General features: G+C 31.6%; 1 protein-coding gene across 1 annotated transcript in view; it reads right to left on the minus strand.

Moving 5' to 3' along the window:
* DSG1 (desmoglein 1) overlaps positions 1-24,393 on the minus strand; it is a 35,400-nt gene that overhangs the window by 3,785 nt on the left and 7,222 nt on the right. Inside the window, exons 2-14 of the mRNA XM_039846726.1 lie at positions 22,346-22,381; positions 21,952-22,083; positions 20,578-20,733; positions 18,797-18,941; positions 16,464-16,630; positions 14,640-14,784; positions 14,163-14,338; positions 11,774-12,033; positions 9,849-9,988; positions 4,788-5,057; positions 2,002-2,135; positions 1,596-1,665; positions 117-148 (exon numbers count right to left, since the gene is read on the minus strand). Of these exons, the coding sequence (XP_039702660.1) occupies positions 117-148; positions 1,596-1,665; positions 2,002-2,135; positions 4,788-5,057; positions 9,849-9,988; positions 11,774-12,033; positions 14,163-14,338; positions 14,640-14,784; positions 16,464-16,630; positions 18,797-18,941; positions 20,578-20,733; positions 21,952-22,083; positions 22,346-22,381 (1,863 nt within the window). The remainder of the gene's footprint in view (positions 1-116; positions 149-1,595; positions 1,666-2,001; positions 2,136-4,787; positions 5,058-9,848; positions 9,989-11,773; positions 12,034-14,162; positions 14,339-14,639; positions 14,785-16,463; positions 16,631-18,796; positions 18,942-20,577; positions 20,734-21,951; positions 22,084-22,345; positions 22,382-24,393) is intronic.

Below are 24,393 nucleotides of genomic sequence, written 5' to 3' on the forward strand. Positions count from 1 at the left end.
GGTTATAAAAACCAATGCTTTAGAGATTTTGATTTTAAATTGATGAAAATTTGAGGAAAATAACCTAAATTCTAAAAGTTAAATAGTATAAAAATACCCTACTATATCAGAAGCACAGGGCCTCCAGTAGAAGGTCCAAGAACAATGGCTTTTGGAGAAGAAGGTGTGGTTATTGCGAGGGTAAAGATTTGTGTAGTTAATCTTGCATTTGTGCTTGGGTGTGACGGGTAATTAGAAGCCTGTTACAATAGTCTAGGAAGGTGAGATAAAACGATGACCTGGGCTAGGAAATTGCCATAGACAGGGGAAGTGTTGACAGTGGGGTCTGTGTCCCATGCTTTAATATTTTAAAGGTCTTGATTTTAGGGACAGCGTGTTTTTCATACTTCTATTACTTTGCTGCCTCTCAGTGTGCTGTGTTCAAAGTTTGTGCAAATGTTTGTTGACTTAATGAGGAAATAAATGCATAAATAAATCCTGGTGGACTTGACAAGTCTTGAGAACTGATTGGATGTCAATGAACAGGGAGATATACGAGTCAACTGCTTTTGGGGTGAGGGGATGTTAGTGTCATTAACAAAAATGAAAACATCAGGAGAAATAGGTTTAAAGACTAGTGTGTCCAGTGTTTTGAATAAGGTCCAGTTCTACAAGCTATAAACCTTCCTATGACTCTTATATTTTAAAGTGTTCAAAGTAGAAAAGTCATGATTATAAGTTTGAAAAAGACAAAGAAAAATAAGAGAATTAATAATATTTATTTCCCTTGAAAAAAGGAAAGATGATACAACTATTTTCAAATATATGAGTTTTTTTTAAAAAAATTAATTTTTCTTTTTATTAGAGTGATAATTATCCACTTACTGTGAAATTCTAATTGTTCCTAGGTTTCTGCCTGTGAACTGGTCTAAACTCCTGTTTTAAGGTAAGTTGTATTAACAGTCTTACTGGCGTGCAAGGAGAAACTACCACATGTGTACAACCTCAGCTGAGAGCTTTGAAAGATTTTGATAGTGTTTCATCCACTCACTTTCAATTTAAGTAACTGGATAAATCTTTTTAGTTCAACATTTAAGCTGATGCTGAGAATGCAGTTTATAATTTTGTCATGATAGTAACTTCTGAAGTCAGAGTGATTTTCAATCATTCATTAATTGTAGAGTTAGATTCTAGTCTTAATAAATGAGCACAGATCTATTTTAATCAGGTTGTACTTTAATTCTAATTAGTATTTTTTTTTTTTTTTTTTTTTGGTAAATAGCATTTGCTCTATTTGACAAAAAAACCATGACCAAAATTGACTCGTAGTTACAATTCAGTTATTCTCTCCTGTTTATAGATGTCCTAATCAGGTCATCTCCTAAGTACTCTCAGATGATTGAGGGAGATTTTAAAAACTTAACATATGAGAATAATAATTACTGTAGGGTTTTCCTTACCATTTCATTTTCAAATCAGTCATTTAAAAAGGAATAAAAGAACCAATTTTAAAGATAAATAAGACAATTGAGAAAGTAGGAATGCAAAGAGAACAAAATTCTTTCTTAGTCATTTGAGCTGTTAAAATTTAAAAAAAAAAAATGTTTTTTTCGTACCTGAGGTGTCAATGCCTTCAATTACATTTACATTATTGGATATTTGTGGTATACAGAGGTTGGCCAAATTCTAAAAGACAAGAAACAACATTTCCTCATTTGTAATGACTCTTTTTTCTAAATAGTTATACATTGGGTATCCTCTCAAATTACCTCAGATTTTCTGAAAGAATATTACTTAGGAAACTATTGAAATCCATTTAAAATTGGAACCTCATTCAGAAAGCCTTCCCTGGTTACTTCCATCTAATTTAGATGTACCTCTGATTTCTCTTCATTTTCCCCATTGGCTATTCCAGAACAAAGAACAGCATAGACTGGGAGTGATCATGGACATCTTGTTTCATGTACATAAGACTGAGTTTAGGTGACTGCCAAAGGCCATTTCTTACAGATCAGCACTTACCCCAGGGGGAGGTTGTGGTCCTTCCATTGCGTATGAGTGAATTACTCCATCGTTACATTCGGGAACAGGCTCAAAGCCGGCTCCACCACCAGGGGCACCTCCACAATCACAACAGATCAGCAAAAATGGGACCACTTATGGTAAAAAGGATAAAAATAATGAAATTAGCAGCAGGCCATATTAAAAAAATTTGCTTTTATGTGATTAAATTTGAATTCCTAATATAAGTCCATTTGATTCTAAAATTATAAAAGTTTCAGAAAACAAACTGAATAATGGTAAGATACCAATATCAATGTGAGCCTTGTATACCAGATTGTGATTAATTTAAATTTGTTACAGCATATTAGGGTTAAAAATAGTATTATACTGTTGAAACAGATGAGTCTTTTCCTTAGCATTACTCAGGAAAATAGCAAAAGAGAGAAGAAGGAAAGCTGGAGAGGCCAGTCAACATGTTCAATTTATTGTGTTCCCTCCTCCTTATCTTTAGTTTTTTCCTTTCACATATGCCTGTCTTTTTATTTCAACAGTAACATCTTATTCATGCTTCAAGCAATTATCCTCTATAAGGCTACTATTTTCTCCTACACGGCTATCTTTTCTTGAAATTACTCTTGCACAGAGAACTTTACACTGCTTAACAATGTCTTTTTCTATTCATAGTTAAATTTTCCTTATTCATCTGTATAAGTATATAGCCCAGAGCCTTTACATAAAATGATTTTGATAAATAATTTGGAATAAATGGATGGATGAGGGAAAGGATGTGTATTTTTTTAAAAAAATGTATAAGGAAGGCAGGAAAGAAAAAAGAAGGAAGCACAGTGGGAAAGAAGGAATGTAGTAAGTATAATAATAAGGGTGAGGGGGAAGAAGGAAGGAGAGAAGGAAAATAATCCATGTGTTTTGCTTTCTAGAAAATACGCCAGGCTGAGATTAGCTTTGACTCTAGGGTTACTTGATTTTAAAGCCCATATATAATTTATAAATCTTTTATTAACTACACTACTCAAGGGTAGTCACCAATATTGAAAAAAAAAACCTCAAAGTTTTTTTAATACATATTACTCCGAATAGAGATAATCACCCCTTGGGTAATTGATTTACTTTGAAAAATATGTAATTTTTACGTTTTAAAATGTTGGTTGATAATTAATATGTCCCAAAACATGAATGAGAGAATTATCTCTTCTCATATATGTTTTATGTTATATTCTGCAAATTTGTTAGCATTTTTCTTGCCTTGGTTCATTTTGATAAGAATGTTTTTTTTAACCTTATTTTTCCTTTCATAGAGGTTTTCATGGTCATTATTTCAATTTATTATAAGCCAATAAGAATGAAATCCTATTACTTAACATAGAAATTTCTTGTTTTTTGAAATTTATTTTAAACTATAGAAAAAGAGCCTCAACTTTAAGTTGCGCTATCAGCATGTCCAAACTCTTTGTGGTTTAGATGAATTCAATTAATCAAAAAATTCAAAAGGGTTAAGGTTATTTAAAAATCAGAGAAAATCCAGTTTAATAATGAATTTAGTGAGAACTACCTATTTTATGGCTATTCATGTTTGAAGAGAAATGGAGGTAGAAAAATATTTCATATGTAGGTGCTCTGATTTCATACTTTGTGTGTGTATGTTTTAATTAGATAATGTCTGCAGTATCTTCTGACACTGAGATTTGATGACTCTACTTGAAAATGGTAATGTTTACATTAATTTAATTATAATTTGCAGATATCAACCTACTTACTTCAGAGCTCTTCATTCTTCAGAGACTAGCATCTAGCTCACATTCACTCTAATTTCTATCATTACCCAAAACGATGTTAAAGACCACCTAGAGAATCCATTGGATATTATATCCTCATGGCTAGATACTTGACTAGGTCTACTTTAGTGACCATAAAGTGTGGTCTGTCCCTAAATGCTTCCGTGTGTGGTACTCCTTTTTCATTATCGAAGCAATGTTGTGAGGTAACTTTTATTATTTCACAGATGACAAAAGCAAGGCTCAGCAAAGTTAGCTAACCTTTGACAGACTCAGACAATTACATTTAGCCGCTGAAGTCTAACCCTGAGTCTATTTGACTATTCTTTTCATTAGGCTATACAGTCGGAGGAGGAGAAGGTGGAGGAGGAGGAGGAGGAGGAGGAGGAGGAGGAGGAGAGGGGAGGAGGACGATGACAATGACGATGACGACGAGAAGGAGGGAGGAGGAGGCTATGCAGTCTTGAAATCCCTTCATGGTCTGGCCCTGCCTGTCTTTCTAGCTTCAGCTCTCACCATGCAGTTTTGCACGTCCTGTATTTCTTCCTCACTGGAGTCCTTTAAATTCAATAACTTGCCCTTTCATTCTTTTGGGGGTTTGCACATACATATTTTCTTCTTGTATTGGGTTCCCTTTTCCTTGTCCATCAGTCTAGCTCCTATTTATCAGTTAAAACCCAACTCAGAGTTTAGTTTCTTTATATAAGGTTTTCTGACTGTTTCAATCAATTGTGTTTTTTTGTCTTCATTCAAATAACAATTTGAACCTACCTCTTATGGGACTTTCCCATTACAAGATTAAATACAAAAAAGTTTTTTTTTTATCTTCCATTGCCAAATATTTGATTTTTTATCTTAGAAATCCAGCACCAGCACCAAACATAGAGATATCTTGATAATTGTGCAAAATAAGAATTTGTCAAACATAGTTTATCAAAAAATCAGAAAACTTATCTCCTCTCCATATTTTTTTTGGGTGGCACATATAAATAGGAATGTTAAAGTACTTACATCCTAGGACCAAGAATCCCATGATGAGTAGCCCAATGCCAGCAGGACCAAAATGTACGTTATCGAAGGGATTACGCTGAAAATTGGTAGTATCTCCTGGAATTACATACTCGCCGGTGGTAGTAACGTCAACACCATTAGTATTAACATCTTTTGGAGTACCATCAGTTACACCTCCACTAGTGTTATCTTTCGTATTAGTTTCAGTGACCCAGCCAGAACCGTCGAGGTCAATAACAATTGTACCAGTACAAGTTCTTTGAAGAGCATCTGTAACAAGATTCAAAATGGAAGAAATATTTATACGTTTACTGTAATAATTGTTAGACAATACAAAACTATTTTCTTTTTGCATCAATACTTATTTCAATTTCTTTACTCCCATCCATTAACTTCCCAAATCATCCCTTGTCTAAGCTTAGTTTTTAAATCAAATCATTATGACTATTAGCGCTCCTGAAAAATTGTCTCATTTGTTGAGAAGCATAAACAGTAAATGCCACATTATGTATTGGCCAGTTGTGTGTTATAAGCCACAGTGGAACCATTTCTAGACTATTTTTTGCATACTTCTCCATATATCAGAGCTAGATGTTTTTGTCATTGTTCTACTGTCTTTATTCTTCAGTTATGCTTATTCTTTTCCTTTAATGGGCTGACAAAATCAACAGATCTTAAGCAGGCTGGTGAATTATTTCTACAAAAATCTCTCAGTGATAAAGCAGCATATACCCAAGCTCACAACGAACAGTTCAAATAACTCATAAAAGAGGGAACCGGCACTATAGGAGGTGGGGGGAAATTTCATATAAATAAAAAGGTGACACACTTTTGTTTCACAAGCATATATTCCAGATTTGCTTCCTCCTTGTCCTTCAAAGCTTCAGTAAGTTATTGTGCTCATTGAATAAACACAGGGATAGGGACGTTTGTTATTTGTTTCAACTTAATTGCTCCCCACTTACTGTTTGTGTCATCTAAACAACCAACCAACCAACCAACCAACCAACCAACCAACCAACCAACCAACCAGTTTTTCAAAAGAGTAGACTGATTTTGAGTGCATTTGATACTTCAAAGTACATCTACATTTAGATCATCAGGTGCCTGGGGCTGAAATGGTGATTGTAAAAGGGCACAAGGGAACTCTGAAATGATGAATATGATCTAGACCTTGTTTGTGACAGTGTATATATATTGCTATCTGTCAAAATTCATCAAGCTGTACTCTTAAAAAAGATATATTTATTATATGTAAATTATACCTCAGTAAAGTTGAATAAGAAATACATTTGAATCTATATTTCTGTCCTTACCTTGCAACAAAATTGGCTCATTAAAAGCTATCAAATAATCCTATATTCTATAGTAGTTTAACAAAAATATGGTATATACAAAAGTTGATTTAAAAAAGATATTTTTAAATGAAAAAAGTTGCTCAGACCAATATTAAAAACATATTGCTTTATTCTATCATCTACTGAAGGACACTTGGGTTGTTACCATGTTTTCGCCATTATGAATAATGCTGCAGTGAATATCTGGGAGCATATATCTTTATGAATAAATGTTTTTGGGACAAATACTCAGAAGACGGATTGCTGGGCCATATGGTAATTCTATTCTTAATTTGTTGAGGAAACTCCATACTGTTTTCCATAGTGAATAAAGATAATGTGTTACATATATACAATGGAATATTACTTAGCCACAAGAAAGATGAAATATTGCCATTTGCGACAACACGGATGAATCTTGAGATTATCATGTAAACAAAATATGTCAGACAGAAAAAGTTGAGAACCATGTGATTTTTACTTGGGATATAAAACTGAAAGCAACAAATGAACATCACAGATAAACAGAGGCTCATGGACTCTGACAACTGTTTAATGGTTACCAGAAGGAAGGGGAGTGGGAGCGGGTAAATAAGGGTAAAGAGGGTCAGATATATGGTGATAGAAGGGAATTTAACTCTGGGGGTGAAGACACAATGCAATATACATATGTTGTAATTTTTGAATTGCACACTTGGAACCTATATGACTCTATTAACCAATGTCACCTAAAATTATTTAACTTAAGAAAAGATCATAGGTACTTAAAAAAAAAAACCAGAAAAACATAATGCTGTGGTCATTCACTTTTGATAAACAAGGTCAGTCATATTTCATATGCTATTTAAATGAATGGAAGCTACTTATATTTGTATCTTATATACAGTTTCTCTAACTATTCTCTAAGTTACCTTGAAAGGGATTTATTCATCACGTTTGCAATACTTATTTTCCATAGGATTTGAATACAAAAATCAACAATTAGGAATTTCTCACTGCAGAAAAGCCACATTACTGAAAGTTCCTGGTGAGATATTTTTCTCTATCAGAGATAAGATTTCCAAAGTTTAGCATTCACTGTATAGGAAAGTTTCTTCATCAACACGTGCTATTAGGCTAGAAATCTGTCATAACTCTGAGGCTCTGGCTAGACTTTGGTGGTCATAATGGTTACTAGAGTATAAGAATAATGTTGATGGAACATTATTCTTTTCTATAGCTCACCTGCAATTATTTATATGTGGTTATTACCGAAGCAATTTTTTTAAAATTTGATGTTAACCTTTTTCTGGTACCTTTTCCCTCCAACTTTATTGAGGTGCTATTGTTGATATGTAACATCATGTACATTTAAGATGTACAATGTATAGATTCGATATATTTATATATTGCAATATGGTTACCACCGCAGTGTTAGTTAACATTTCCATCGCATTTTTTTTTGTGTGTGTGTTGAGGACATTTACTATCTACTCACTTAGCAACTTTCAAGTATATAGTATAGTATTGTTACCTATAATCACAATGCTTTACATTAGATCCCCAGAATGTATTCATCTAGTAATTGGAATTTTGGACTTTTTGATCAACATCTCCATATTCCTCCCCCTCCCCCTTTCTCTATTATCTTGAATGCTTTTGAGACATGTAGATTGTTTTTGATATTTTGAACACTTAATCTTTAAAATATTATGCAACTCATATTTATGAAGCTAAGTTTGCTGCAAAAGTCATTATAGCATATCTTTTTTTTTTAAAGAAAATGTGATTTATTTTCAAATTATATATACACTTCACTACTCTTGTCTATAAACTCAGGTAATCTAAATCTAAGAACATTTTGTCCAGCTGCAAGGGAAGAGAAGTAACAATATTTATGTTCCTACTATGGCACTTTACATGTGTCATAGCATATAATTTTCTCTACAACTTTTTGAATTATTATTATAATCAATCTTATTACTAGTAACACTATTAGATTATTTATTTACATTATAAGTAGTTGGATATTATATATAATTTGAAAAGTATAGAATTATATTGAAAAGCAAAACATAAAACAAAGACAAAAACAGACTCTTAAAAGCACTACCCAAGGACAACCTCTGTCGATATTTTGTTGTCCTTTCTTTAGGCTTAAAATTTACAAATTATTTCAATTACATTGATAGATCATATGGCTCATTCCATTTCATATTTTTTACTTTGCATTATAAGAATTTTTCCATATTTAAAAAACATTTCATTAAAATAGACTTTGATGGCTACACAATTTCATAGCAAGTAGATGATGGTTTACCTGCCCAGTTACCTATTATTGATAGTACTTTCAATATATAATTGTTATAGATAATGCTATAATTAACATCTATATGCATTCAGACGTCTATATTTAAAGTTTTTCCTAAGATTATTGGAATTGGGTGAAAGTACAGGAATAATTTTATGTGAAGTTATCATTGTTATATCTATTATATAAACGTGAGCTCTGTTGTCAGAGTTTTTTAATTGATGTAACCCTAAGACTGGCACAATGGCTGAGATTTGGTTAGGATTCAATATATAGTTTCTGAATAAATAATTGAAAATATTTCTGAAAGTACATAACAGAGAGAAGTTTAAATCCCTTCTATGATAATGAAGCCCATGTCTTTTTAGCTCAGTTATGGTAATTCCATTGTTATTGTTTTGTTGTTATTTTTATATTATCATTGTGTGCAATATCTATGCCCAGAAACCTGCATTTTTTTTTATGACAAAAAGCATGCTCTCTATTTGCCCTAAGCTTAACAATTTTGTAAGCCAAGTTCCAATTTTCCCTACATATATCCAATTAAACTTGACATTGGATGTAAGAAAAGGAATAAATGAGCAAATATTTAAGATAATTTTATCACTGAATCAATAAGCTTTATCTATAGATGGAATCAACATTTCTATTTGTAATACAGTTTTGAAACTCCATTTATTTTGACTGGTTATGAAAAAGACCAGATAATTCAGTAAAAATTCTGAATTGTTGAATGACTTTAAAGACATGCTATTTTATTTTTTTAAATCTATAAGGCAAGTGGAAATCGTCAACTCCTTTTAAGATAATTGAAAGAGGGTAAAAAAATGGAAAAAGAAGAGATAAAAAGGGAGGAAGAGGAGGCAAAGTAGCAAGTTATTTCTCAGTAGAATTAGCCTATTTAATTTTATTGGTTTTTAAAAGTAATTCAAATATGCTACCTCCAAGTTGTTTATAGGAAGTTTTACATAAACTTTCCAAAAATTATGTAAAGTTAAGTTAGCTCGGCTTCTGGCTTAACTATTTGAAAATAATTTTACAGTACATACAATTAAAATTTTTAATTATTGACACCAAGAACTAACATTTATTGACTATCAGCACTCTTCTAAATGCTTTTATGTAATAACTCTTTAAATACTTCTAAATCCATAATGTTATTGTCTCATTTTACAGGAGAGAAGACTGAGAGATAAACAGGTTAAGATACTTCTTTACAATGCCAGATCTAGAAAAGTGATGGTACAAGATATCAATCCAGTCTCACTCTAGAGCTCATGGTCTTATCCACTAAATTATGCTGCTTTTCATATCATTAAAGACTTGGTTCTACAATGTCTAATATGATTACTTTTGTTGGAAAAAATGTTACTTCAAAATACAATGATTAATATTTTAATCTGGAAGGATTAAAAAATTCAATTGACTTCTTACCATCTATAGATAGAATTGTTCCTTGGTATTTTCCATTAAGCATATTATATTGTTCCATGGTAACTCTATTTCTCAAAGTAATTATGCCTGTTTTTGAGTCAATAGCAAGCAGGCCAGCTGGATTACTTCCCATTTCATATCTGTATTTGAAAGATAATAGTACAAGTTAATGTCACCTATCGAGAAAGAGAGAGATAAAGAGAGATTGATTTTATTTGTAAACTATATGTTTCCAGTCAGTCATTATAATCCCTGGATATAGTTTTCATTTATTAGAGACATTTTTTTTTCAGGGCAGTCCAGCTGTTTGAGTCATTCAGAATTAGGCAAAAATTTAAATTAAAAATAAAAAAATTACTGAGCAGCCATTTCTGGTGGAATGTCTCTTATGCCCACTTGGATATCAAATAATCCTTAGATGCTTACAGTCTCATTTTCATTTGATTTTGGTAGCATCAAAACTATCTTGGAAGACACAGATCCTAAGACTTCCTATGCTGCTCCTAATTCTAAACTATTCTCTTACCAAAGAAGTAACTTTTCCTTCATCAGCTTGGCCATCATCCCTTCCCTAATTCCACTCCCCCTCTTTATATACACGATGACTTTAAAGGACTTCTTTTAAGTTAGAAACTATGCATTTTCTTGCCTTGTGCTTCTGTCCTATTTTTTATTCTCTTCTCTCATCTCTGACTTAGATCTTCCTTCTCTTTCTTCCTTCCTTCTTTTATATCTTTCTCCCTTCCTTCTTTCCTACCTTCCTTCCTTCCCTTCCTTCCTTCCTTCCTTCCTTCCTTCCTTCATTCCTTTCTCGATCACTCGTTTGCTTTCTTGCTTTCTTGCTGTCTTGCTGTCTTACTATCTTGCTTTCTTGCTTTCTTTCTCTTTCTTTCTAAGATGGTATATTTGAATATAAATATTTCTGGCTTGTAATTCCAGACATAGTAACAAGCTGCTGAGCCTAAAGACTGATTTTTAACTTTCTAGTTGCCTGTATAGAATATGGATGAGATATATTTTATATTTTTAATCTTCATTCTTGTTAATCTAAAGTGATAGATCAGGCAAATACCATTTTCATGACTGTGGACCGAACTACTGTTTAAATTTGTTAAAGAAATACTGGTTAGTTAATTCTCTGTCTCACACGTTGTGCTAAACTCAGGGAATAGAACTTTGAGAGGAAACAGGTCAGGGGTGATCTGTTCTTAGTGAACTCAATCTACAGAGTACAAGAAAGTTTATCAGAAATGATGGTACAGTGTGATAAGAGCTATAACAGAAATACTCATATAGTGTGAGAAGAAAACAGAGAAAGAACCTTCAGAACTCATTTGTAAGGTCTTTCCCCCAGTGTTATTCTTGATCACAAACACATGTGTAAGATACATGCGCACATACACACACAGATTTGTTATAATTAAGTAGAAATATCTGGATACACAGAGTTTTAAAAAACTACATAGCATATTTCTTTTCTTAATATTACTCGTTTTTCATACCAAAGTTATTATTGGCCAATACTAAGTGCTGATTAAGGAAAGAAAATAACTGAAATGAGCTAACTAAATCTAATGATTTCAATCTGGGCAAATATGCAATGGGAAAATCAGTTCATAAAACCTTCCAGGGTAAATAACCTCGATATGTGGTAATCAGCTAATTGGTCAACAAAATATAGAAGCACAGGAATGTCAAACTTTCAAGACACAATATTTTTACATTTTACATCTTTACATTTATATCTTACATCTTGCATCAAATTTTATATTTTCTTAAGCACTATAAATTAACATTTCAGTAGTTAGTACTTTTTATAATTAAATGATAGCTTCACAAATAATGAAAAATATTTTAATTGAGATAGTTAAAATTTCTGAAAAGATCAGATGTGGCAAAAAATAGTTAGAAAATTTCAGTCTTACCTAACATTTGTCGAAGCTAAACCTGTGTCCAAATCGGTGGCTATGAAGTCTCCCACTTTATAGTTTTGTCCCATATTACTATTTACTACGAATGTCTTTGAACCTGGACGGAACACTGGGCCTTCAATTATATTTTGCACATTCACGGTGATTACAGTTGCTGTGAGTTTATATTGAGACATAATTGAATGATGAAATTCAGCTTTATTTCTAACACCGAGACTAAGTTGCAGATTCTTCACTGCTTCATAATCTAGGGGCTGGAAAATAGAATGAAATAGTTTTACTATAAGAAGAAAAAAATTCCAGAAAAAAGAGAAATTCTTTGATAACAGGCAAAAAAATTCTTATGCCTCTTTCTTTAATTGAATATAAATACACAATCTATTCCTTCTTTAGACTTAATTCAATATGAACACATAAAAATATAGCAAGAAAAAATGCAATTGTCCTAGATACTTTGTTGAAAAAGTTGAAAATGTATGACATGTGTTCTAATTATCCACCAAATTAAAAACTTAAAATAATATATATGGTCAATCTTTGCTTTTTGTAGTACAAAGATAGTTTATGCTAGCTTCCATCATTTCACTTTTCTTAGAGAGTAGCTCTATTTACACAAAATATGGTCCAGATACATTGTATGTTCAGTTATTTGGTTTTATCCATGAAGAACTATTTAGAAGAAATTTTACTTATGTAAATATGACTTCTTTGAATAAGTCAGTTATTAGAATGTAGTATATAAATAATAAAAAATTCCTTATTTTCTTCAACATATTCTGAAAAGTATTTAATCTTATAAAATAATCAAGTAGTCATTTCTTTATAAAAGATAGTGCCACTATCTACTCATAAAATCCACAAACAACTATTCATCATGACCATAAATACCAAATACAATTTTTCTAAATTTTTACATGACAATAATTTAGATGACCATGGATTCGCACATTGAATTCTCCACTTAGCTAAAATTTTCATTCTTTGCTCTAATGTTGGCTTTATTTGAAATTCCAAGAATGACTATAAAATCATGTATACATATGCATTATATACAAACATACATATATGTATCATATATGTATAAAATCATAGCAAAGAAATCAATATATGATACCTTGTCTGGGGAAAAATCAACATCATTTTTGTTTTACAGATAGAGATATTGAGGACAGATAGATTACTTTTCTAAAATAATATAGTAGTTTAGGGTGATATAGATGAGGATTCAGTTTCCCCAGCACAGAATTGTAAGTAGTGTTAGTGGAAAAAATATGGACTTAATAGCTAAAAAATGTAGGTTTGAATGTCAGCTGTTCTACTTACTAGCTATGAGAACTTGAGTAGGTTACATCCTCTCTCTGAACCTCAGTGTATTTATCTGCAATATGGGCATATAACCTAATCTTCAGGGACGCTGTGAGGAATAAACTAAAGCATGTGCACATGGGCTCAGTAAATAGAAGCTGTAGGAAGCTCTATGAAGATGTATGAGACAAATGATCATTCATTTCTATGGGGACAGAATTCCTTAGATGTCTATTTCCTAGGGCTAGTCTGAAGGAAGGAAATAGTTAAAAAGGGATTACATTTTACTATGAAGAATACATATTGCATGCATCATATATAATCAGTTCGCAGCGATTGCGAATTTTAGAAACAGACTCGATGTATTTTGTAGGTTAGGGTGAAACCTTCACAAGCAGCTTCCTAGGAGTCAGACATTGTTTCTCCTCACAACTTAGAGGAAATTCTACTGCAGGTAAATGTGGTGAATCATTAATTTAAGGAGGACATAGGAGAACTCTATAGACTTGGATCAAATCTCTAGTGGATTTATGTTCATAATAAACCTTGGTCAGCAGCCACCAGTGAAATGGGAACGTGATAATGCTACAATGACAGTAATTTAATTTTGATTTTGTAAAAACACACTGGAGGCATAAAGAACTTTTGATTTATGTGATGAATATTCTTAGTGTATAGTAATTGGTGTATACTATTGACCTGAATATATGTATTTTACAGGCCATGATAAATCTGTTTTAAAAAAATACTCTTTAAACATCTAAAACAAGACCTTGAACATTAATAATAATTTGTTGTAAACATAAAATAAGATTTATGTTTAAAAATTCTTTGAATTCATATGATCTGTGAGAGAGTACTGTATTGATAGAAAAGAGTTTCAAGTTAAAATTAATGTCTGTTTTTATGAAATAACATAAGCAGAAAAACTCTATGGAAAAGCTCTATAATATGTATTATTTTAAAACAGTAATTTTTTCTTCCATCCACTCAAGTTTGTGAAATGTTAACATCATTTTAAGATTAAAATTTTGAAAAGGACCAAGAAAACAAAATATTTAGTATAATTATATCATACCTTAATAACCTGTAAAATCCCCACATTTGTTCTTTCATTCATTTGTATGTTGAACCAATTTCCCTCATTTCCAGAGATAAAGAAAATGACTGCCATCCAGTTAGCTGAGTACTCCTCATCCAAATCAATTACTCTAATCTGGAGCAAGTCTGAATATAGAGCATTTTCATCAATGTCTAGGGATTTCTGAAACAAGAAGGAAAAGAAAAAACAAAAACCATGTGAGTGAGAGAAGAGCAATACTAGACTCATATTGAATGTTTATAGTTATTCACTACTTAGAAAAGGGATCTGTGTTCATAGTCTCACTTTTCTTTGTTCAGATATTTTCCCCCTATGCATTATATAAACAATCACAAGGCAAAGTACATGTCTACATTTGAGTTGTATATGACTAAAGATAACATATGCATTTGGAAATAGAATTGTTCAAATGAATTTTAGAATGTGATGAATTTAGTTATTAATTTCAAAGACGAATACTTACTAAAGACAGATCCATGTATGGGATGTTGTCATTGACATCGAGAATTTTAATGCTGCATTCACACTCTGCTGACATACCATCTGATCCGCCATCTCGGTCTGAGCCTCTTACAGCAAGAGAGTACTGGCTATATTGCTAAAAATACACATTACAAATAATATCACAGTTGACACAGATAGTCCTTATTCTGCCTCATGCAAAGTTCTTTTAAAATATTGGCTCAAAATTGACATAAATCTATGATGGCGATAGGGGTAACCCAGAAAATCCACAAATGTACATGAACCAATATGGAAGTTGCCACTTCTAGTCCCTAAAATGTTTATCTGGCCTCATTTAAAAGAAGCAGCATTCTGTTTGGGTTTCATTCCTTATTATATGCCCAGAATTTTAAAACATTTATAAAGGATAGAGTGGATCAAAACGATCAGGGGAGAGAGATTAAGTTTCACTAGGACTTTTGGCATGAACATTTCATACTTTAAGTAATCAGCTCTAAGTGTGCAAGAAGAATAAAGAGATAGCATTTCTGGAGGGTGGCAGGTTGTGGCAGTGGAATTATTGATGATCTGTCTTCTTAATTCTACTCAATGATGCTTAAATTTTCAGAAGCTGATAAATGGATAAATTCTTTCCCAGACAAATGTATGTTTGCATCTTCATTTAAAATCAGGGATATAATCTTAGAGAATTCATAGTCAGAGACATCTTGAGGTCTTTCCATGAACCCCAGGTTAAGGATATTTGCTCCGGTGCTTCCCAGTGACTATAGTTCCTTTACTTTTTAGAGCTTTTCACCATAAGACTCTTATGACATTAAAAGAATTTCACTGAGTTCTTTAAGAAAGTTTGAGAAAGAACTAGTCAATTTCTTCTGATGATAATTTTCAAACAAATAAAAAGGAAGATAAAGGTAACCTAGAAACAGATGACATTTGGATCATTAAAGAGTGTAAAAATAATCTTATGTATCCTACACCTAGGAGTCAAAACGGGGAGATTGTCATTTTTAAATAACTATAATGATTAAAATAAAATTTAATTGAGTGTCAATGAGAAAATAAAACTTTCTCATTTATATCCCTAGAATACATACAGGTCAGCTATATTCTATCAATATCAAAAAATAATGAAAAGTTGATACTTTTAAATTAAATTGTGGGACCACATGATGTGATAGAAATCATGTAATGCTTACTCTAATTTGGTAACAATCAATAATTATTTTCTTATTTGTAACTGAAAAGATTGATCAGGCTGTTAATTTCTATCATTCTGATCCTGTGATTCATTTCCCAAAGTAATCAATGGGCTGTCAGTAGAGGTGACACAGGAAGAAAAATAAAAGAATATCTGTTGTCAGATGAGTTCAGGATATACTGGGTTAAGGAAAGATTAACAAGTTTCTTAGCCCGTAAAAATTCTTGGAGCCTCTTCCATGTTCACATGCATTGTGACTCGCCAAGATGGAAGCTGTGATAGCAAATGCTTCTTAATTTATTTTGTTATAGAACTCATTTAAAAAAATAGAGCTTTGCCTCTACCTTGTGCATATTTTTATGTACTCTCAGAATAGTTTTCTTAATTTAAGGCAAATCCTAAGTAACATTAAATGAAAAATGACAGTATAAAATGTATTTGAAGAATTCCTATATTTTTTTTTCACTTTAAAGATGTTTTTAATGTCATCATTATGTGAAAAGATTATGTAATTAAACTTTAAAAAATATTTTTTCTTTTTCTTCTTTAGATAGTCCTAATTTTAGAATCAGTTCTTATAAGACTAACAACCCATTAAACGAAAAAGAAATTACCTCTCTGTCTAGAAAATTATTCATTGTTCGAATTTCTCCAGTGTATCTGTTGATAATAAACATGGGTGAATCAGAAGGTTCCTGGCTTATGATCTTGAAGGCTATCTTTGAGTTCAAATTATTTGGTTCATCTGCATCAGTAGCATTGAGTCTCATCACCAGTGTATCTAGAAATCAAGGAAAATTGATTGCAAATGGACAGTTTGCATTTTTGTTATTGTATGTTATAGTATATTGCTTTTCCAACAAGGTGTTAGGGTTAATTGGTCTACATAATGTGCACTCTACTATTTTTGCTCTCTATTTCTTCAATATATTAATATCTCAGCTCCTTTCTATACCTTTGCATTGACAAAAAGATCACATTTTACTAAGAACCTAGACAGAAAACAAAGAAATGTTTTATTCTGCCTTTCCATTTCTTCTTTTTTCAAGGCTGCTGTAGTGAAATGAAATGATATTAAGGTCATATCAACTCTTTCCCAACTATAGCACTTTCTAGCTGTATGATCTCAGCCTCAGTTTCCACATTTGAAAATGGGGATGCTTTAGTACCATCCTCAGTGAGTTCATGAAAGAAGTAAACAGCTTAATGAGAGAAAATTATAAAGAGTTCTTACTGAATAATGTACATTCAATAAATATATATTATTGTTCTGTTTTGCATGATCCCTAGTGAAGTCTAGGTAACTAGTAGGTTAAAGAGATGCTTGTTTAACTACATACTTTGTCTTATCCTTCATCTTTTCCATTAATCTCATAAGTAGTTTTGATGAAGGACAGTGAAGAATGTGAAAAGCTGCCAGTGTTCATAAACTAGAATTTTTCTCTACAAACTATTTTAAGCACAATTTGTGTCTTATAAACACAAATGCACCAGAGTATCTCCCATCTATCTCCCCTTCTCTCTCGCTCTCTACTTCTCTCTCTGTATTCATTTCGGCATCATTTTAAAAATAGACAATTAATTAATTAATTATGGTATGCTTGTACAGTGAATCTGGTACAACTGTTAAAAGAAATGAAGAATTCTCTTATTTCCTAATATGGAAATATGTCAAAAATATATTTAAATAAAAGTTCATATTGTGGATTAGTATGTAGAAAAGGGTCTCATTTCTTTCCAAAAACATGTTTATTTATGTTTGTTTTCTTACAGAACATATGTACCTAAATAACTAATGATAGTACTTACTTCTGCAGAGTAAAAGCCCCAACAAATTTTATTCTATTTTTTCTTTTCGTATTGTATGAAATTTTTCAAAAAACACTTTAGAATGATATTTTAAAAGTTAGAAATATAGGTATAGTATTTTAATTAATAAAAGTGAAATATAAGGATTTTTTTTTAATTTATAAGAAGTTATACCACTTAAATGTTAAAGGTAACTATGGTAAGTTGAAGTTTTGAATTTAATTGAGAAATGATCTCTGATGATTTTAATTTATTTAGGACAATCTTTAATGGTATACTAAGCAGTTAATATACTATCCCTTCCTAGTGACTGACTATTTGGCATTTTAAATGTTGCCATTTATAGTAGTCCATAAGGAGGCCATTGCACTTTAAGATAGTGGAACCTCTTTCAGGTAAATGCTCTATCCGGTTATAGGTTTTCTGGGGTCACTCTACTAGCACCACTTGAGACAATCACCTTTGAATATGAACCAAACAGAATTAAGTTTAGTATACATTTAAAATATATAAAATCAGTGACTTGAGTAAAAAGCCAACAAAACCTATATTTATTAAATCACGTGTAAGAAGGGGAAACAATACTTATTTTGCATTTATTTGCCCTCAAGGAAAGCTCTTGAAGACTATGGCAACAAAATACATTGCCTGAAAGTGATTTCTATGAGTGACTTTAAAGTAGTTAAAATTAAAAATCAATTAATTAATTAATTTTTAAAAAAAAAGGAAGAAGGAAAAAAAAAGCAATATGAATAGAAGTGGATGAGATTGCCCTTCAAAGCCTTCACTCTGGGAGGCTAAATTCTCCTCCCAGTGCCCCTGCCACCACCGTGCAAAGTCTCTTTGGAATTCCTCCTTAAGAATCTACTATGGAGTTGGTGTGTGAGTTAATGAGAAAATTCTTCTCATTACTTTGGAGTTGCTCCTTGTGTATGATAGATCGAAGCTGCTTCCACAGTTGAAGGGAAAGCCATTATAGAGACTTCCTCATCCCTTGCTCTTTTGCATGCTTTTCTATAATTATCTCTTACATTTGTGATATAGTACATTGACATAGTTTAGCCACTAGTTGCCTGGCTATTAAGAAGGATCTGGAGGCCAGTATATTTTTGTTTACTTAACAAATTTGATTACTTACTTGCATTAGAATTTTCTTCTATTTGTCCTAGAAAAGTAGACATGGAAAATACAGGAGGGTTGTCATTTATATCCAAAACCCTGACTCTGAGCTCAAGAGGCCTCTCTAAATCTTGGCCCTGTGAATTCAGAGCCCGGCAATAGATCTAAGAGAGAAAAGAGGAATAATTAATATACGGTGCAACAAATATTAAGTTTTTACTTTGTTGGGTACTATACTTGGCACTGTGGATAACAAAAAGAAAAATAAGGCTTTATCTCCGACTAGAGTGTAAGCACAAGCAGCACTTATAATCAATAAGGAAAGGCAAACACAAATCAAAATGCCATTTGAGAAACAGTAACAATCAGTTACAAAAGGAATGAAAAAAAATATTATGATGTCATAGGAAGATGTAATGATTAGGATAGATCTTGAAAGACAATTTATACAGCCGGAGCTGGAATTGGCAGAGTGTTCCAAGCAAAGGGATTTATGTGAAGGAGGAAACGGAGCTATGAAAATACATTGTTTGAAATTAGGTACTATGAGCACAGCGGGTGGTCGAGGCTGTGGAAAGAGAAAACCACACGGCGGCTTCAAAGAAATTTAGCATTCATAAGATGGGTGGTGGCTATATGAGTGTTTGTATTATTATTTATTGTTCACAAGTATAATACATACTATTTTACCTGTTTGGTATATTTCATATAAAAATGAATTGTGCTTCAAGAAAAGCTAATAGGCTAGCATGCTGATTTAGAGAGTTTGGGGGAAAATATTGTGGGAGATAAAGCAGGAATATAAATTAGGAATAGAAAAGACTAAGGAATTAAAATAGTTTGAGGAATACAAACAAATAGTATGAATGAAAGCAGCAAGCATAAATTATTATTTGCAGATATTTTTGGATATGGATTGGAAAGGTTTTAAAAGAAGAAGTTACAAGATCAAGGAAAGTTTTCTCTATTTTTTAATTTTAATTTTAAGTGTTAATAAGTGTTGACTGATGAAAGCAACCAACAGAGCAAACAGAAGAGACATGAAAAAACAAAGCTGATAGAATAAGGTTCTTGAAGAGCCAGGTAATTATGAGATAATGGAAATCTCGAGATAAACTGCAAAAAAAAAAGAAATAGAAAATTCATCTTGTTTTTAGATTTAATGTAAAATATTTCTGAGCTGAAGAAGAGAGGATTAATTGTACAAATTTGTGATGGAGGGCCTCAGAGTTTTTAATGAAGTTGGTCACGAGGTCAGCTGCTTAAAGTGGATATGAAGTAGAGGATTTGAAGAGTGAGCACACGTAAGCTTTGTCACAGCTACTGTAAAGAATAGAGTAAGATTCAGTTAAGGTGGAACTGAAGTCTTTCCGCAGCACGTTCTGTGCTCAGGTTAGCTTGAGCAATGTGTATTTATAATAAAGTATGTTCACTCAGAAAAGACTCCTGTAGTAGCTATGAAATCATCGGTTAGCTTTGGAGTTAGAAGGAGCCAACATTTTCAACTGAATTAAAGAGAGAGAAGTAAAAGTTGAGTATTTATTTGTCCTTCCAAACAAATACTCTAGTTTGCCACTGGGACCAGACCAGGGATTAACATTTTGCTAAGGCCCTCATGTGAAACAAGCCTCGTCTCTCAATTTTCTCTGTATGTCTTTTGGGTCATGGGCTGATCACAAATTAAAAGACAACCAAAAATAACATTGAGTCTCTTGACATCAAATCAAGTATGATCTGAGCTTAAGATATGCCAAAAATAATTTAGGCCTGAACATATATATTGACATGGCACCCACTTACAATGAAAAATGGAGTGACTTCTCGATCGACTATAGATGTTATATTAATTTCACCAGTTTTTTGATTAATAATGAAGATTCCATAAGGTGGTTGATCAATTCCTACTCCAGAGATGCGATATGTAACTTGCTGGTTTGCAGCACAATCTGAATGAATCTGCAGAAAAAGCGCAAATGAAAATATTACAGGAAACAAATAAAGTCTGCTGTGTTTGATATATAACATCTGTCTTTCTTGAGAATTGTTGAATATTCTGTCCCTATTATTTTGGGGGAAATTTTGGAAATAGAGAATTATTTTCCTAGGTAAGTGGAGTACTCACAACTCTAGTATTTTCAATGGTAACTGATGATGGAATTAAAGAAATTCAATTTGTGTTTCTACCAAATGGGAGAAAAGTAAAATATCACCCTAATAAATCTAAGTCTATGCAATCATCATTCATTCATTCATTCATTCAATCAATATTTACAATTCGATCATATTATTTTTAGGCTCTGTGCTAGCACTGGGTCTAGAGTAGGAAACTCCTTGCCTTCTTAAAGAGTTGGCCAATGTTGTCATCATATAACATCGATCTTCCAATTCAGAATTTTTTAAAATTGTGGTTTTAGAAGAAGGTTTAAGTGGATTTATGTAGGGAACAAGAGTTATCTGGCTCTGCGTAGAAGCTCTTAATTCTGAAAATGGTGAGGATGTATTAGCAAAAAAGTAAGAAGAGCACCCCAAATAAATGGTTATAGAAACCAGGACTCTTTATTTGAAATAAAATATCGTATGGGGATTGTCTCTGTGTAGCTGTATGAAAGTGTGTTTATGTTTGCATGTGTGTCTGTACATACACATATATTTGTATATGAGTGAGTCTGTGTGTGGGGATGTGTTCCTTAGTATATGTGTGTGCATTTGTGTGTGTGTGTGTACACAAAGGAATATGAGGAAAAATGAAAGGAAAGAGTATGAAAGAGGATACATTGTGAATGTTCATAAACAAGGCCAAAGTAGGAATTCAGTTATAATAGTTTATGAGACAGAAAGAGCACATGTTGAAAGAGTTCCTGTGAATGTGCTGAGTGTTAAATTTATTATTTAAATCGCTATATTTTTAAAATTTAAAATTTGAGATAACATATGGTCATGTATTAATTTCACCAATGAGGTGAGTCAATGTTTAACTGTTTACCTGAGTGCCTAAATTACTTAATTTATCCTTTTAATGACTTTCATTTTTATAATCTGAATGACTATAGTTCTGTTCTGCATCATAACTTCTCAGTGAGATCTGTTCATAAAATATTTAAAAGACAAGTTCTTTTGGAACTTTAATTTCATTCATTTTGATTTTCAACTTTATGCTTTTGGGTTGATACTTACTTTGGCGATTGGGTTCCTCTTTGAGTTGTCTTCACCTTCACGACAGGCTGCAGCGAATTTGATCCATTCACGTTTTTGTCTTCTGATTGAATGCCACTTGATGGTGCCATTTTTAGTGTTATAATCTCTTACCTTGAATGGGCAGGGTAAAGTAATGGTACCTATTAACTTTTATTCATAATTCATTTTCTACTGAGAATTTGGAGGAGAGGGTAATTGTAATGTCAGAAACAAAGGATGTTTAATTGGGATAATTGGTAATTTTGGTAATCTATTAATTTTAGCATAACATAAATGTTACTTATAAGGATGAGTTTTTATTGGGGGGATATGTTGCTACTTCCAAACCATTTTCTTCGTTTTAATTTTTAAAAAATAAATTGGTTTATGTTACCTGGATTCGAAATTCACTATTAACTTCCACCACCACCTATTAAAAAAATAAGATAAACATAATAGTTAATTTTTAATTAAATGCTCTACAATTTATGTTATCAAATCATATAAAAACATCAAACAAATCTAATTCATTATAATTATTTTCTCAGTCTTAGTAGCAAGTGGAGCTGGTATATCTCTCAAGTCTGATGATGTTGCTTTACTTTTAGTTTTTTACTCTTTAATTTTGCTCTTCTTCTTTTTATTACTCTTATTTTTTAACCTCTTTTTCATTCTTAGCCTATGCAAATTCTTGTAATCATTTGAGCTAGGACATTTGAAGCTAGAACCCAGTGGGAATGAGGGTTGGAATTTCAGGCTCTCTTAGTAAACCTTGTACCTGAAGAGCTAGAGATACTCTGATGCATATTTAGTGATATTGAACAATAAATGATGATACTAAAATTTTTTACTATAGTTTCAACATCTGACTAGCCACAGATGGAAATAGAAAAAAATATTTTGGAGTAAGAAAGACACAAAGTACAAAATATCCAGGAAACTTTAGAATACTTGTTCCTTCGCATTTCAATTCTAAGTGGAAGGTTTTCTAGTATTCTTGAAAATCTTGTTAATAAATTTTTCACTTGCTTTTTATATGAGAATAAAAAGTTCTAAAATAAAAGCAAATAATTTTCTTTATGTAAAAATGAGTTTGTATTTGATTTTATTGTTAGCACAGAATAGGTGATTTAAATGTATCCTTCCATAGCAAGGAGAATAAATTGTAGAATGGGGACAAATAGCTGGATAAGTAACTTCCATTTGGTTTTTTCTCTTGCTTTATTTATTTAAATATCTATCTATCTATCTATCTATCTATCTATCTATCTATCATCTATCTATCTATCTATCTAATCTATTCATTTAGTTATTTTTATATAAATTTATTAGGGATGACATTGGTTAATAAAATTATATATTTAAATTGTACAATTCAATAATATATCATCTTTATATTGCGTTTTGTGTTCACCTCTCAAAGTCAAATCTCCTTCTGTCATCACATTCTCCTGTTTTAAATAAGTGAACTAGTCAAGCAGAGCTCTACCTAGTTTCAGCTCTGGACTTCATCTATACATATGACTTATAATATAAAATCAGGATAATTTAACTTATTTTTCTCTGAAAACCAAAGGCCTTTCTAAAAACACAGACACTTAATGTATTGTCTAATATGTCAGTATACTTGAGACATCAAAATATTTATGTAAAAAATTAGATATTGCTTTGTAGGCTAGTTTGCATTTATTGTTCTAAACTGCACTTAAAATTAACTAAATATGATGTAAATCTTTAGGTCTTATTTCTGTCTAAATAAGACATTTTTAACTTCTATTTGAATTTTTCAGAATTGCAAAGTATAAAAACTGTTATCACAATCAGGATTTACCTTTATTACTCAAAGAAAATTATAGTTTACATTTTTAAAAATATTACTAATAGTAATTTCAAAATATAGTAAACTACTTTTTATAGTTAGTTGGTTTTAATTCCACCATTAAATTAAAAATAAAATATTAGTCTTCTAGTACATATTTTTTTAAATTGCCATAATTGATAATTCAAGAAAATATGCATTTATGATTCATATTAGTAGTTTAAAGAGGTAATATTTTTACTATAGGAGTTATATACTCATGGCATATATTTAATGTCAATCATAATCATCATTACTATTACAATTCGCTGAATGATAACTACTAGACAACATGTTTAGAGAAATTCATGTGTTTAATCTTCACAAATACGTGTGGTGAGTACTATAATAATCTTTATTTTACAGATGAAATCGAGGTTTGGATATTAATTTACGGTTAATACAATCCAATACAATTCAGCCTAAATTTGTACTTGAGGCGTTGGTTTTATGATAAAGTACAAGATAGCCTATTTTAAGAAAATTACTCAGTAAAATATACTACAAAGAACTGACATTACAATTTTTAGAATTCGAAAAAATTTAAATCTAAAAATTTTAATCTAATCTCATATTATCCTTGT

The sequence above is a fragment of the Pteropus medius genome, unplaced genomic scaffold (assembly GCF_902729225.1).
Source record: "Pteropus medius unplaced genomic scaffold, Ma_sr-lr_union100, whole genome shotgun sequence".
Taxonomy (NCBI): domain Eukaryota; kingdom Metazoa; phylum Chordata; class Mammalia; order Chiroptera; family Pteropodidae; genus Pteropus; species Pteropus medius.